Source organism: Nansenia antarctica (assembly GCF_963989245.1).
Source record: "Nansenia antarctica genome assembly, chromosome: 2".
Taxonomy (NCBI): Eukaryota; Metazoa; Chordata; class Actinopteri; order Argentiniformes; family Microstomatidae; genus Nansenia; species Nansenia antarctica.
The window spans coordinates 5,295,770-5,310,552 of NC_137675.1; the positions used below are offsets into that span (position 1 = coordinate 5,295,770).

Here is a 14,783-nt window from a genome sequence, read left to right on the forward strand (position 1 = left end):
GTGCAGGTGTGTGTGTGTAGTCAGTGTTGTGCAGGTGTGTGTGTGTGTGTAGTCAGTGTGGTGCAGTTGTGTGTGTGTAGGACAGTGTCAGGTTGACTGAGTCAGTGTTGTACAGGTATATGTGTACGTGTGTGTGTGTGTGTGTGTGTGTGTGTAGGACAGTGTCAGGGTGACTGAGTCAGTGTGAGACCTCAGGCGTGGTGGAGGCACACGCCTCCAATCACTTTCTCTCCTTCTTCTCTCTCTCTTTTTCTCTCTCAATCTATCTCTCTCACTCACCCTCTCTCTCTCTCTCTCTCTCTTTTTCTCTCTCAATCTATCTCTATCTCTCACTCAATCACCCTCTCTCTCCCTCTCTCTCCCTCTCTCTCTCTCTCTCTCTCTCCCTCGGGAATGTATATTAAGCTGGTTGTCAGGGCGACTGTCTCCCAGTTGCCAGGTGTCATTTATATCGCCACGGTGACCCGTGTCTGTTCCCCATTAGAGAGTCTCCCCAGAGACGGGGGGGATCTATATACGGCAAGATCAGCTTCCCGGTCCCCGGCCCCCGGCGACAGCGGTCTCTGTAACCCGGTTACGACTGTTGCCATTGTTACTGTAACCGGGTTGCAACTGTGTGTGTTGAATCATTTGAATAACATTCCTTTAGCTTTAATATCCGGAGAGAACGAGGGATGAGGAGAGGAGGTGAATTGGAGCATGGTAATTGGGTGTCTTTCACTTTCTCTCTCCCTCTCTCTTTCTCTCTCTCTCTCTCTCTCCCTCTCTCTCTCTTTCTCTCTCTCGTCCCCCCCCTCTCTCTCTCTCTCTCTCTCGTCCCCCCTCTCTCTCTTCTTGTCTCTCTCTCTCTCTTTCTCCCTCTCTCTCTCCCTCTCTCTTTCTCTCTCTCTCACTCACTCCCCCCTCTCTCTCTCCCTCTCTCTCTCTCTCGCTCACTCACTCACCCCCCGCTCTCTCTCTCCCTCTCTCTCTCTCCCTCCCTCTCTCCCTCCCTCTCTCCCTCTCTCCCTCCCTCTCTCTCTCTCTCCCTCCCTCCCTCCCTCCCTTTCCTCTCTCTGTAGATAAGAGATGCTGTACGGTCCCTCTCCTCCCTGTCTGTCACCCTGTAGCTGAACAATTCAATTACAGAAAGGGCAGGAGTAAGGAAAGGTAGAGAGCGTGAGAGAGAGGAGAGCGACAGAATGAACTAGGGAGAGAGAGAGGGGAGATAGAGAGTGGGGGGGGGAGAGAGAGAGAAGTACTCTGTCTCTCTCTCTCTAAGGTGTCCCCTGAGGGTGAGCCAATTAGTCAGGCATTCTGCTGGGCGGCCCCAATCTCGGGTCCTATATGCCAAAGTCCCATGGACCCTGAGCACACACACACACACACACACACACACACACACATACCTCTGTGTCACTGTCAGTTCCCCCTTGTCTCCATGACTACGGTGTCAGCGCAGCGCCCCAGCTTGGCATTTATGAATTCTTTATCAGCCCCTCTGTGTGTGTGTGTACGTGTGTACGTGTGTGTGTGTGTGTGTGTGTGTGTGTGTGTGTGTGTGTGTGTGTGTGTGTGTGTGTGTGTGTGTGTGTGTGTGTGTGTGCGTGCGTGTGTGTGTGCGTGCGTGAGGTAATTGAGACTTAAGTGAGAAAGCATGTTCTCTCCATTGATTAATGATCTATTATTAATCTCATAGTTCCACTGGAATATATCAGTTCCCCCTCTCTATAACACACACACACACACACACACACACACACACACACACCTGTATCTGTCTGAGGACAGCTGGTAAGGTGCAGATATCCCCAGCTCTGTGAGAGAGAGAGAGAGAGAGAGAGAGAGAGAGAGAGAGAGAGAGAGAGAGAGAGAGAGAGAGAGAGAGAGAGAGAATGAATGAATGAATGAATGAATGAATGAATGAAAGAGAAAGAAAGAAAGAGACTAGGGATGCACTGAACTTAAGGAAACACTTAGTTTTTATTTATTTTGCCAATTTTTGTACCATTGCAAAATTAAATAAATGTAGCTTTTTATTCATGTAAAATGTAAAATGATAATTATCAAAATTACGTGTTTGAAATTGTATACTTTACACTCACCGGCCACTCATTAGGCACACCTTGCTAGTACCGGGTTGGACCCCATCTTTTGCCTTCAGAACTGCCTTAATTAATAGATTCAACAAGGTGCTGGAAACATTCCTCCGAGATTTTTGTCTATATTGACATTATAGCATCACACAGCTGCTGAAGATTTGTGCCAAGAAAGTATCCCCCACACCATTACACCACCACCACCATTTTCACCCAGAGAACTGCCGCTCACTGGATATTTTTTTTTTTTCTGACCATTCTCTGTTACCCCTATGGTTGTGCGGGAAAATCCCAGTAGATCAGCTCTTTCTGAAATACTTAAAACAGCCCACCTGGCACCAACAACCGTGCCTTGTTCAAAGTCACTTACTGTAAATCACCTTTCTTTCCCATTCTGATGCTGGATGGAACTTCAGCAGATCGTCTTGACCATGACTACATGCCTAAATGCTTTGAGTTGCTGCCACGTGATTGGCTGATTAGATATTTGCGTTCACAAGCAAAAGAAAAGGTGTACCTAATGAAGTGGCAGGTGGTTGTATGTTCCGTAATATTTCATCATTTCATGAAAGCTGTAAAAATGGTGACCAGCAGCTGGTGAACGGGGGAACAAGCCACCGATCAAAATGTTCAGACTTTTATTTTGAAAAACTGTTTCAACTTTGAAAATCACATCGCATATTCGCTAGTCAAGCCAAAATATTGCAACGCAATGGATTCGGTGAGTAATCCCCACTGCTACCTAGTTAACTATAATACTACTTTACATTGTTAACAGGCTCACAAAACAATAATAATAATAATAATAATAATAATAATAATAATAGATTAGACATACATTTTCTAGACACTCAAAGACACTTTACAAACTGAAAAGATCGAATAGTAATAGAAAAGAAACGAAAAGAAAGTAAAAGAAACAAAAAATAAATAAAAGAAAGTATAGGGGGCTAATTAAGGTAGTGCTGGGGACACATGGGAAGGGGAGGGGGAAAGGGTTAACTGGTGAAGGCGAGCTTGAAGAGGTGGGTTTTGAGGGCCTGTTTAAATGTTGGGAGTGTGTTGGCCTGTCTGATGTGGTTGGGGAGGGCGTTCCAGAGGGACGGGGCTGCGGCTGAAAAGGCCCTATCACCCCAAGCGGTGTTAGTTGACTAGCGAGTGTGTCATTGATTTTCAACGAAGCTGAAATGTATTCACATTTGTCTTAATTAAAGTCTGAAGATTGCTACCCCTTTCACCAGAAACTGTCACAATAACACTGTGATCCCATCCGTTTCCAGTGATCGCTTAGCTCACGCTTTTATTTTGAAGTCGCTGAAACGAAAACAGAAGTCTTAACTAAGACCCTGCATCCTCATATGAGGACATTACATTTTGGCTTTGCCGCACCATAAAAACGTACTTCATTTTTAAAAACGTAGACCCGTTGGCCTCGTTCGCGACACTTCATCTGCCATCTAGTGGTCACTTAAGCAATATCACACGAGAGGGAGTGTGTTATACTGAATATCAGCACGGCTGTGATTCGGTCGTAGGTACGAGGCCGCAGGCCTCAACAGATTATGATTTGTTTGTTTATTTAATCATAAAAATAAACAAAAAATAGTTCCGCAACTGAACTTCAAATGGACTGTTGCCTAGTAACCTGAACACAAACATGTAGTCTAATTAACGGTCATTTAGTAGAACATCTGTGCGGCGGAGTGATACATATAGTTAAAAGTCCCAGTGCTGTTATACTGTATATCGTAACTCATGGAATGCCTCTTGTCCAATGAAATTACTTGGTCGGAACTAACTGTTGTAAAAAAAAAAAATATATACACTCATTTGAGTAAAGACTCAAATAGATGGCTGCGATCTTGACCCAGATGTTCTACAGCCAGTCCTGACACAAACATGGACAGGGTACGAATCCTCATTAAATTGTCTGCAGGGTTCCCACACCTTCTGAAACATCAAAAAGAGAGGCTTGAATGTGTGAACACTTGATGGTCTCTTGCCCTCTCTACCACAACACAGCAAAACAATATATTGTGAAGTATGTGTAAAGGTAAGCAATACAGAGAGTTATTTACTAGTTGACGAGCTAAGTAAAACATTTTTGAATATACAGTAGATACAGTTTTAGAGAGAGAGAGAGAGAGAGAGAGAGAGAGAGAGAGAGAGAGAGAGAGAGAGAGAGAGAGAGAGAGAGGGGAATTCAAGCACTTTCAATGACTCATGTCTATTTTCAAAAACTTTTAAGGCCTTGATTTTTCTTTCTCAAATTCACAAACTTTCAAGGATTTCAAGGACCCGTGGGAACCCTGTGTATGATTGAAACTTATGCACAATAATGTTTGTAGCTCCATATGGCATACAAATATGATAACTTTTAGCAATATTAGCAAGCTACAATTTCCATCGCTAATTACCAAGTACGGTACTCATATGGAGGACATTGGGACATTATTATGTTAATGTTCATGCCATGTGCCATGTGTAAAAATAAGTAAACTTGGGAAGGTTTGGGAAGAATCCAATAGTTTACAAGATTACAAATAATTCCTGCAAAAACAAATATGGTGCATCTTTCTTATTTGGTTTCTCCACGGCCATATTCAGGCTTTGAAATGAAGGACTGAACTGCGACTGTCCTGCAGCATTTCACCCAGGTGTGACGGACTGTTCCTACAAACCAAAAGTACATTAGGAGATTATTATTGCATTGTTTGCACTTTGGTTTTTGTAGAGCCATGTTTAGGGCTTGAAATAAACAGGTTTATACGTTACACAACGGTGACTTTCTTGTGTTATACAGTAAGATAAACCCATTGTCCCCATATGCGGCCATAATCTTTTGAGAAAAAAACTTCCTGTAAAAAGACACGGTTCACATCCACATATTCTGGTCATGCCCCAAATTAAGAACATTTTGGGAAGAGGTGTTTGAGGCCCTTGAAGCAGTATTCCACCAAAAATGTACCAAAGATCCAAAGATGGCACTACTGGGAGTTACACCAGAAGGCATTGATGGAAGGGCAAGAATATATCTCTTACAAATATTACTAACGGCAGCAATTAAATGCATTACAATTAAGTGGTTAAAACCAGACCCCCCTACATACAATATGTGGACAGAGAAAGTATGGGAAATCTACTAGATGGAACAAATAACATACACCCTGAGACTCCAGAAACATCTATTTATTAAAAGATGGAGCCCTGTCATGTCCATATTAATACAGTGAACCCTTCCACACATCTTGACTCATATATTTCTGTATTCTAGACTCACCTCATATCACTACACATAGATATACGCCTACGTTGCATTCACACACACATACACACACACACATACACAACCCCCCCCACCCACCTGACCTTACCCCCCTACCCCTTTTCTTTCTTTTCAAAATCGTTACTTTTATTCCGTCATTGACATCTCAATGTTTTTGTTGATCGCTCTTTTTTGCTTTGTGTGTCTTGCTTTGAACCACATTCATGGACCATATGTGTACAGCTAAAAGAATGGAACATTTTTTAGACAAAACATGACATGATTGTACAAGTTGCTGAAACTGAAATCAAAACTAAGTTCCCAAAAAAAAAAAAAAAAAGACACGGTTACCGGTACATTTTTAGACTTATTAAGGTCATACTCATCCCAAATAGCTGGGAGGAATAAAAAACACACACAAAAACAAAAACACCAAACAAAAGCTTGGGTCTTAGGAGGTTCATGTCGGAATGAGCCTCTCGTTGTCGTTCAGAGAACAGATGCCAAACTGCCGACATGTTTGCTGTAATAATTATGTAATAATTATGTATGTATTATGTAATAATTATATGACTTGGCAGCAGGCAGTCATCACTCGATGCTCGTCTCATTCACAGAACAGCATGGGTTGCTTGCGCTGTTTGGTCGTGTTATCCCCCAAAAACGTCTCGCATTCGGTAAACATTCGGTCTTTTCGCACACCGAAAGGGCCGAACACCGAATGTGCTTTTTTTTGCTCTTTTCAGTGGCCAAACTTTCGGCGAGTCCCTAAAAGAGACAGAGAGATAGAAAGACTGAGAGCTCGCATGAGAGAGAGACAGAGAGACAGCGAGTGAGAAAGTGTGGAAGAAGAAGAAGGAGGAGAAAGCAGCCATAAGTGAAAGAGGGGGGCGGAGAAGAGATGGAGAAACAGACAAGGTAAAAACAGGAGGAGAAGCGGAGAATGAAAAAGGAGATGAAAAAGGCGACGGGGGTGGGGATGACAGGAAGGGAGGATGAGAGGGGGGGGTGGGATGACAGGAAGGGAGGATGAGAGGGGGGGGTGGGATGATAGGAAGGGAGGATGAGAGGGGGGGGTGGGATGACAGACAGGGAGGATGCGGTGGGGGGGGGGGATGAAAGGGGACCGACGAAAAGGCGATGAAAGAGAGGAATTGAGGTGGTGGAGAGAATGACGGAGGGAACGCAGAGAGCGAGGAGAAGGTCAGGGGAGAGATTTAGATAAAGAGAGAGATAGATTACAGAGAGAGAGAGAGAGAGAGAGAGAGAGAGAGAGAGAGAGAGGAGAGCACAAAGAGAGAGAGAGATAAAGAGAGAGAGAGAGAGTGTGACATGTCACAGAATATTGAGTCTTACGGTGCTTTTCCACTGTCTCTTTGGCTCGGCGCTGCTTGTTTGAGGGTGACACCTGTGGTGACATGTGTCTGTGACCTCAGAATGACCCAACAAACCCAAAAACAAACACCGACGCTTTGGCCCCATGAACAAGAGAGAGAGAGAAGAGAGAGATGGAGGTAGAGAGAGATGAAGAGAGAGGGATGGAGGTAGAGAGAGGGATGGAGGTAGAGAGAGATGGAGGTAGAGGGATGGAGGTAGAGAGAGCTGGAGGAAGAGAGAGAGATGGAGGTAGAGAGAGGTGGAGGAAGAGAGAGGTGGAGGAAGAGAGAGATGGAGGTAGAGAGAGATGGAGGTAGAGAGAGATGGAGGTAGAGAGAGGTGGAGGAAGAGAGAGGTGGAGGAAGAGAGAGGTGGAGGAAGAGAGAGATGGAGGAAGAGAGGGATGGAGGTAGAGAGAGATGAAGAGAGAGGGATGGAGGTAGAGAGAGATGGAGGTAGAGGGGGATGAAGAGAGAGAGAGCATGGTCAGAGGAGGTGAGGTTGGGTAATAGCGAAGGGATAGAAAAAGAGAGGGATGGAGGGAGAACAATGGAGGGCGAGAGGGATAGATGGACTGAGTGATGAAGGGAGAGACAGGGGGGGTTGGAGGTGAGGTGTGGTAACGGGTGAAGGGATGGACAGAGAGAAGAATAGATCAACCCAGTGACAGAGGGAGAGAGGGAGGGAGAGAGGGAGGGAGGGAGAGAGAGAGAGAGAGAGAGAGAGAGAGAGAGAGAGAGAGAGAGAGAGAGAGAGAGAGTGGTCAGGTCGACACGGCTCACTGAAACACATTGATTTACCCTCCTGATGAATGAGATAGAGGGAAGTCAGCTGTCCAATGAATGAGACAGAGAAGGAGGGATGGAGGCGGGAGAGAGAGAGAGAGAGAGAGACAGAGAGAGAGAGAGAGACAGACAGACAGAGAGAGAGAGAGAGAATGAAAGAGAGAGAGAGAGAGAGAGGGAGGCAGACAGAGATAGAGGGTATAGAGAGAGAGGGAGAGAGACAGAAATAGGGTAGGAGAGAGGGAGGGAGTGATGTATGGAGGGAGAAAGAGAACAATTACCAAACAAAGCTAATTACCCTGGGATTAAAACACAATTAAGCGTGATTCGTTTGGAATCAGATCATTATGTCCATTGAGAAGTGATGATCGCCCTTTTGTTTAGCTGTGACGGAAAAGAAAATGGACTGCCCTCGCCCTTCATGCGCACACACATACACACACACACACACACACATGCACGCACACATACACACACACACTGTGCTGTCGGTGTACACTATTAATACTGCATCGTAAGACCAAACACTTGTCTTTTTCTCTCCAAACAGACCATTAAATTCATCCTTTGCTCTTTTCATCTCTCTTTCTTTTCATCCGTCGCTTTTCAGAGTGAATGCCCTCAATCCAATCCCTCTGACTGGGCTCTAATGAGTGTCTTTAAACTAAGAATGCTTCTCTCTCTCTCTCTCTCTCTCTCTGCCTCCCTCCCTCCCTCCTCCCTTTTCTCCTTTTATCTTTTCCCTCTTTTCCTTCTTCGGGTAATTAATCCGTCTTCCTGCCTCTTCTCAATTTCATCTCTCCTCCTACGCTCCTCCTCGCATCCTCCTCTCTCTCTTTCTATTCATTGCCCTCCCGCTCCGCCTGTCATTATCAGTTTTTTTCCGCCTCCACCTCCTCTCCTCCCAAATTTCCCTCGCTTCTTATTCCTCCATTTCACTCATGTTCTCTCTCTCTCTCTCTCTCTCTCTCTCTCTCTCTCTCTCTCTCTCTCTCTCTCCCCTCTCTCTTTTTTTTCATCTTTCTCTTCCGTCTCGCTTTTCCCTGCTTCCCCCTCTTAGTTATTGTAGGTCCTTTTTCTCTCCCCTGCTTTCTTTGCTACTGACTGTTCTCTATCTCTCCGTCTCTCCCTCCCTCCTTCTCTCCCCTGCTTTCTTTGCTACTGACTGTTCTCTATCTCTCCGTCTCTCCCTCCCTCCTTTCCTCTCTCCCTCCCCCTTCCTCCCTCCCCCGTGTCCCGAAAGGACAGAACTTAACCTCCTCTTTCCTCCTCCTCACTCCCTCCCTCCTGTGGTCTATGGATGGCTACTATAAAGGCAGGCGTGTGTTGGAGTACAGGACCATGGGGGACTTCACTAAAGGACAGAACTTAACCTCCTCTTTCCCCCTTCTTCCTTCCCTCCCTCCCCCCTCCCTCTAGGTGTGGTCTATGGACGGCTACTATAAAGGCAGGCGTGTGTTGGAGTACAGGACCATGGGGGACTTCACTAAAGGACAGAACTTCGTTCAGCACCTCCTGCCTCACCCCTGGGCGGGTACTGGTCACGTGGTCTACAACGGGTCCCTCTACTACAACAAGCACCAGAGCAACATCCTGGTACCTGCGCTCCCATTGGCTAACCACTGTACCTGGACCGAGCAGAGAGCAGGATTAGACAGTCATGAAAGGGACTTGTCGTTCGCTAGTTCACAGAAACCATCGGCAGAGAAAGCGTGAATAAAAACGTTGCCGTTATTTATTCATTGGGTTATTTATTAAACCATAAAAATCTCATTTTCTTGTGAAAACCGTCCAATTAAACGCCTCCGGTAGTAGTCAGGCCACTAATGACGTTGAGGCGAAGAAGCGCCGGTCGCTAATAAACCAATCCAGATGAATAGTTTAACACTGTGGGTTCTCTGTTGTTAGGAGATGATTAAAGCGCCGCATCTGATTTTCATATTTCGTATTTTCATAACACGTATTTTCACAACAGTCTCACAGAAACAGTCTTGTATTGGAACAATAATAAATGACCATATCTAACAAAGATGAATCTGGGTTTTGGCTGATAGTATTAGAGGCTAATAATGTTGATATAATGTTGGTAGATATTTGAGTACGGTATCTATTCAGCTGTGTCATATGTGACGGCAGCTGGTGAAAGCGGCAAAAGTCGGCAACCAATCAAAAGGTTCAGACTTTTAAAAAATATATATATATAAATGTCAACGTTGTTGAAAATCAACGACACACTCACTCGTCAAGCCAAAATATTGCAATGCAGTGGATTGGGTGAGTAATCCCCACTACTACTTAGTTAGTGTAGAGTAGAGGGGATTACTCACCAAATCCACTGCATTGCAATGTCTTGGCTTGACTAGCGAGTGTGTCGTTGATTTTCAACAACGTTGACATTTATTTATTTATTTTCGGAATAAAAGTCTGAACCTTTTGATTGGTTTCCGACTTGTTCCCGCTTTCCCCAGCTGCTGCCACATATCACTGGTGTGAGCAGCAGTCTGGCAACAGCCATGTGGGGAACAAATTAATAATAATAATAATAATAACAATAATTATAATAACAACAACAATAACCATAATAATAACAATAACAATAGTAATAACAATAACAATCATAATAATAATAACAACAACAATAACAATCACAATAATAATAATAATAATAATAGCAACAATAACAATAATTATAATAACAATAATAATCATAAAATAAACAAACACCGGGCTCCTCAGATGCGTGGTTACATATTAACCTTCTGGTGAACATCGTAGAATGAGAGGCTTGGACATCAAAGTGGACATTGAGACAGCTGACTGTGTGTGTCTGCATTGAGTCAATTTGACCGTGGAAACGATCCTAGCTCTACGTCGAGTATTGACCTTGCGTACGCACATTACCTACTGGTTATGCAGAGTTATTACAGGCATGTGAGCCGCAAAAATCCCCCCAAAAATAAAAACAGTCAAAATCGTTCCCCCTCTTTCGTCCCCCTCTTTCCATACGTTATGTCATTTTATCAATGAACGTGGTATTACTGCTATTTCAAGGTGCGAGGGGGCACGCACACATGCAATGACATTTTTACCAAGTTACTGACACTGAAGTCACTGACGCTGAGGGGATGCTAAAATTGTCCTCATATGATAACATCCACCACCTCCCCTGATTTTCTTTTACAACTTGAGTAGCCTACTGAGTATAAGCATGTGCCTGGTTAGTTGTCATGATCAAACGTTACAAATGCAACTTACAGAGAAGCCACCCTTCCCTGCCCTCTCCCACTTCCAGACGAACGCCTACCCTATATTATAGCACTTGTCTTAATTCAGCCGCTATAATTGAGCCGCTATCACAGGGCGTTAATACAAACCTCATTCACCTGGTTAATTTTACCTGCGTTGGTATTTATAGAAGGAAGCACGTACGCAACTTTAAACCATCGCAGCCCGTTTTATAAATAATGCTTACGTCCGTTTAGAAAAATGTGCTTACGTGAAAGTCAAAGATGACGTTCAAGTACTTTTTTATAAATGAGGCCCCAGGTGTGTGTGTGTGTGTGTGTGTGTGTGTGTGTGTGTGCAGGTGCAGTACCAGGTGTGTGTGTGTGTGTGTGCAGGTGCAGTACCAGGTGTGTGTGCGTGTGTGCAGGTGCAGTACCAGGTGTGTGTATGTGTGTGTGTGTGTGTGTGTGTGTGTGTGTGTGAGTGCAGGTGCAGTACCAGGTGTGTATGTGTGTGTGTGTGTGTGTGTGTGTGTGAGTGCAGGTGCAGTACCAGGTGTGTGTGTGTGCAGGTGCAGTACCAGGTGTGTGTGTGTGTGAGTGCAGGTGCAGTACCAGGTGTGTGTGTGTGTGTGTGTGTGTGAGTGCAGGTGCAGTACCAGGTGTGTGTGTGTCTGTGTGTGTGTGTGCAGGTGCAGTACCAGGTGTGTGTGTGTGTGCAGGTGCAGTACCAGGTGTGTGTGTGTGTGCAGGTGCAGTACCAGGTGTGTGTGTGCAGGTGCAGTACCAGGTGTGTGTGTGTGTGTGTGTGCAGATGCAGTACCAGGTGTGTGTCTGTGTGTGTGTGTGTGTGTGTGTGTGTGTGTGTGCAGGTGCAGTACCAGGTGTGTGTGTGTCAGGGTTTCCGTTAGAAAAATTTGCCGTCGGACATCGTGTCCGGGAAGAATTCGATTTACCGGACAAACGTGATATATTCCGGTCATCATATTAAAATATAATTTAAAAAAAAAAATTCAAAATCATATTTATTTTTCTTCAAATCTAATATAGCTGTTTGTCGCGGTGATTACTGTTGTGTAGCGGCCTATATATGCCATTTAATGTCTATTTCTCATCCGATACGATTAGATGCGAGCTATATAATATATAATAATATAACATGATTTGACGCATGCGCGCTATGCCATGCGTCAAATCCAGCGCTGAACGGGTCCAGCGCTGAACGGGCGCCTCACTGGGAACTGAACAGACAGCATCGATCAATGAACGGACTCCACATTACGTTAACTGAAGTTTGTTAAATTGTTTGGGATTAATGTGAGTTTTCTATTTTCTCTTTCCAGTTTTACCCTTTTTTTTAAATCAATAAAACAACGTCATTTCTATAACCAGGTCTCGCTGGTTGGGAAGGCATTTCGTTTAGCTCGGGAGTATGACAATGGGGAGAACATAACTGTTTATTGAGAAACAAATGATAGGCAGTCTGGGATACGTATATAAAGAAATACCACAATGTCTAGATGTATAACATTTGTGACACAGCCCAATGAAAAGGGCTACCTGTAGGCAAAATCATTTTTCTGTTTTTTACATGTGCTTAAACTACAGATTGTAAGCTTTCAAATGATGCATCATACATTGAAATCGGAAACAAATTGAAGACGACATGAGTATTTGAAAGTTGCTACACCGGAAATCACTAAGCACAGAAAATCCCCATCAAAGATAATGAATCCCCATCAAACAACTAGAAACGAAGTCATTGTGTTATAGATTACACTTATTTAATGAACGTAAAACTGTTCGGAAAAATAACGAGTGGGTACTTCACATCTTCGAGTTGAATGTTAGCAAAAAAAACGAAAATCAAAAAAAAAAAAAAAAAAACTTTAAAGACGAATTTGACGTCTTTCTCATTTCCGAGAGGTGTCCATTTACATCAGATTGCGTCACATTTTATTGAACAGTAACAGTGCAAGCATGTAGGCTTCTGGCGTGACACGGCTAGCCTAATTTCCGTTCATATGCCTTTTATCAGATAAAATAAAATAGAATAAAACTCTTTGAAAATAAATAGGCTTTAAATTAACTTGCAATGCGTATAGGCTAATTTCCGTTCGATGTTACAGCCTAGGCTATGCCTTTTCTCAGATAGATAGGGGATAGCCCTGTAAGCTCATACGGGTCTGTATGTCGTCCTGAAGACCGGCTGTTAGATCATATCGCTGAAGTTTGTCTCCATCTTAGTGTAAATGTTGTCCGTTTCGTTTGTTATCCTTGTTATTGTGCGATAAAGTTAAAGCGCTCCGCTTCGGGACACCATTTTCAGCTGAGCACCAAACACACACACTGCCCGAGAGAGAAGGACCCGCCCCCTTTAGTTAGCCTATAGCCTATAGGCTAACTAAAGGGGGCGGGTCCTTCTCTCTCGGGCAGTGTTGTGTGTGTGTGTTTGGTGCTCAGCTGAAAATGGTTAGAGGGAATTATTTTCACCGGACATTTATGTCCGACGAGTTTTCAATTTGTCGGACTTCAACTACTTTTACCGGACAAAGACCGGTAATTACCGGTTAACGTAAACCCTGGTGTGTGTGTGTGTGCAGGTGCAGTACCATTTCCGGTCCCGCAGCGTGCAGCTGCAGCGCAGCCTGGTGGGCGCGGGCTACAACAACACTTTCCCCTACAGCTGGGGCGGCTCCTCAGACATCGACCTGATGGCCGACGAGACGGGCCTGTGGGCCGTGTACACGTCCATACCCAAGGCTGGCAACATCCTGGTACTGTGGGGGGGGGGCATACTGGTACTGGGGGGGGGGGGGGACATACTGGTGGTGGGGGGGCTGGGAACATCAGAGGGGGTCAGGTGTAAACAGGTCAAATACATTTATTTATATATGTATATATTTATACATCCCTAATCCTCCCCTCCCCCCCCCTCTCCCTCCCTCTCCCCCCCTCCCTCACCCCCCCCCTCTCCCTCCCCCCCTCCCCCTCCCTCCCTCCCTCCCCCTCCCCCCCCCCCAGGTCAGTCGTCTGGACCCCCGCTCACTGGACGTCCTGCGCTCCTGGGACACGGGCTTCCCCAAGCGCAGCGCGGGCGAGGCCTTCATGATCTGCGGGACCCTCTACGTCACCAACTCCCACCTGGCCGGCGCCAAGGTCCACTTCGCCTACCACACCAACACCTCCACCTACGAGTACACGGACATCCCCTTCCACAACCAGTACTCCCACATCTCCATGATGGACTACAACCCCCGGGAGAGAGCCCTGTACACCTGGAACAACGGACACCAGGTCATCTACAACGTCACCTTGTTCCACGTGATCCGGAGCGACGGGTAGAAGCCGGAGGAGGGCCCCGCGGTGGTGCAGCGGTCTAAGCATCAGTCTCTGGTGCAAGCTGCCCACTGGGGACTGGGATCGAAACCCGGTCTCGTCAGACCCGGATATGGCCGGGGCCCACGGGGAGCAGCATATTGGACGGCCGCTCCCGAGGGTGGTATAGGCTATTTCCGGATAAGGATCCGTCGCGCAACACCGCCCCGTCTGGTGCCGGAATAACAGTGTTGGGCTCGAGGGGCCGGTAGCTAGTCTATCGGCTCTCTCATCTGGGCTGCCGGCCACGGGGTGCGCGTGCGGCCGATCCTACGCAATAGGCGACAGGGGATAATTGGACACTAGGTTGGGTATAATTGGATACTAAATTGGGTGAAAAAGGGATAAAATCCAAAATAAATTTTAGAAGAAAAAAAAAAGAAGCCGGAGGAGGGGTGGAGGGATGGAGGGATGGAGGGATGGGGGGGGGGGAGAAAGAGAGAGGTGGAGATGGAGAGATCAGGTGGGTTTGCATGGGGCGCTATTGGATATGGACGCTGTGGATACGGACAGATGTACGGAGAGATGGACACATACACACGGGGGCGTTGGTGCCGCCACACACACACACGCGCGCGAACACACTCGAACACACACTCACTGGTTGCAGACAGACTGACGGACTTCCTTAACAGAGAGACCAGCAAACTCATCAACCAGTTAACAGAAGAAGCGT

At 45.7% G+C, this 14,783-nt stretch overlaps 1 protein-coding gene across 1 annotated transcript in view; it reads left to right on the forward strand.

Annotated features, from left to right (window-relative positions):
* Positions 1-14,074, forward strand: part of LOC308149535 (noelin-2-like) — a gene marked incomplete at both ends in the record, with an annotated part of 45,446 nt that extends 31,372 nt beyond the window's left edge. The window contains 3 exons of the mRNA XM_080522392.1: positions 8,925-9,101; positions 13,333-13,506; positions 13,754-14,074. Of these exons, the coding sequence (XP_080378518.1) occupies positions 8,925-9,101; positions 13,333-13,506; positions 13,754-14,074 (672 nt within the window). The remainder of the gene's footprint in view (positions 1-8,924; positions 9,102-13,332; positions 13,507-13,753) is intronic.
* Between the last annotated feature and the right edge of the window lie 709 nt (positions 14,075-14,783).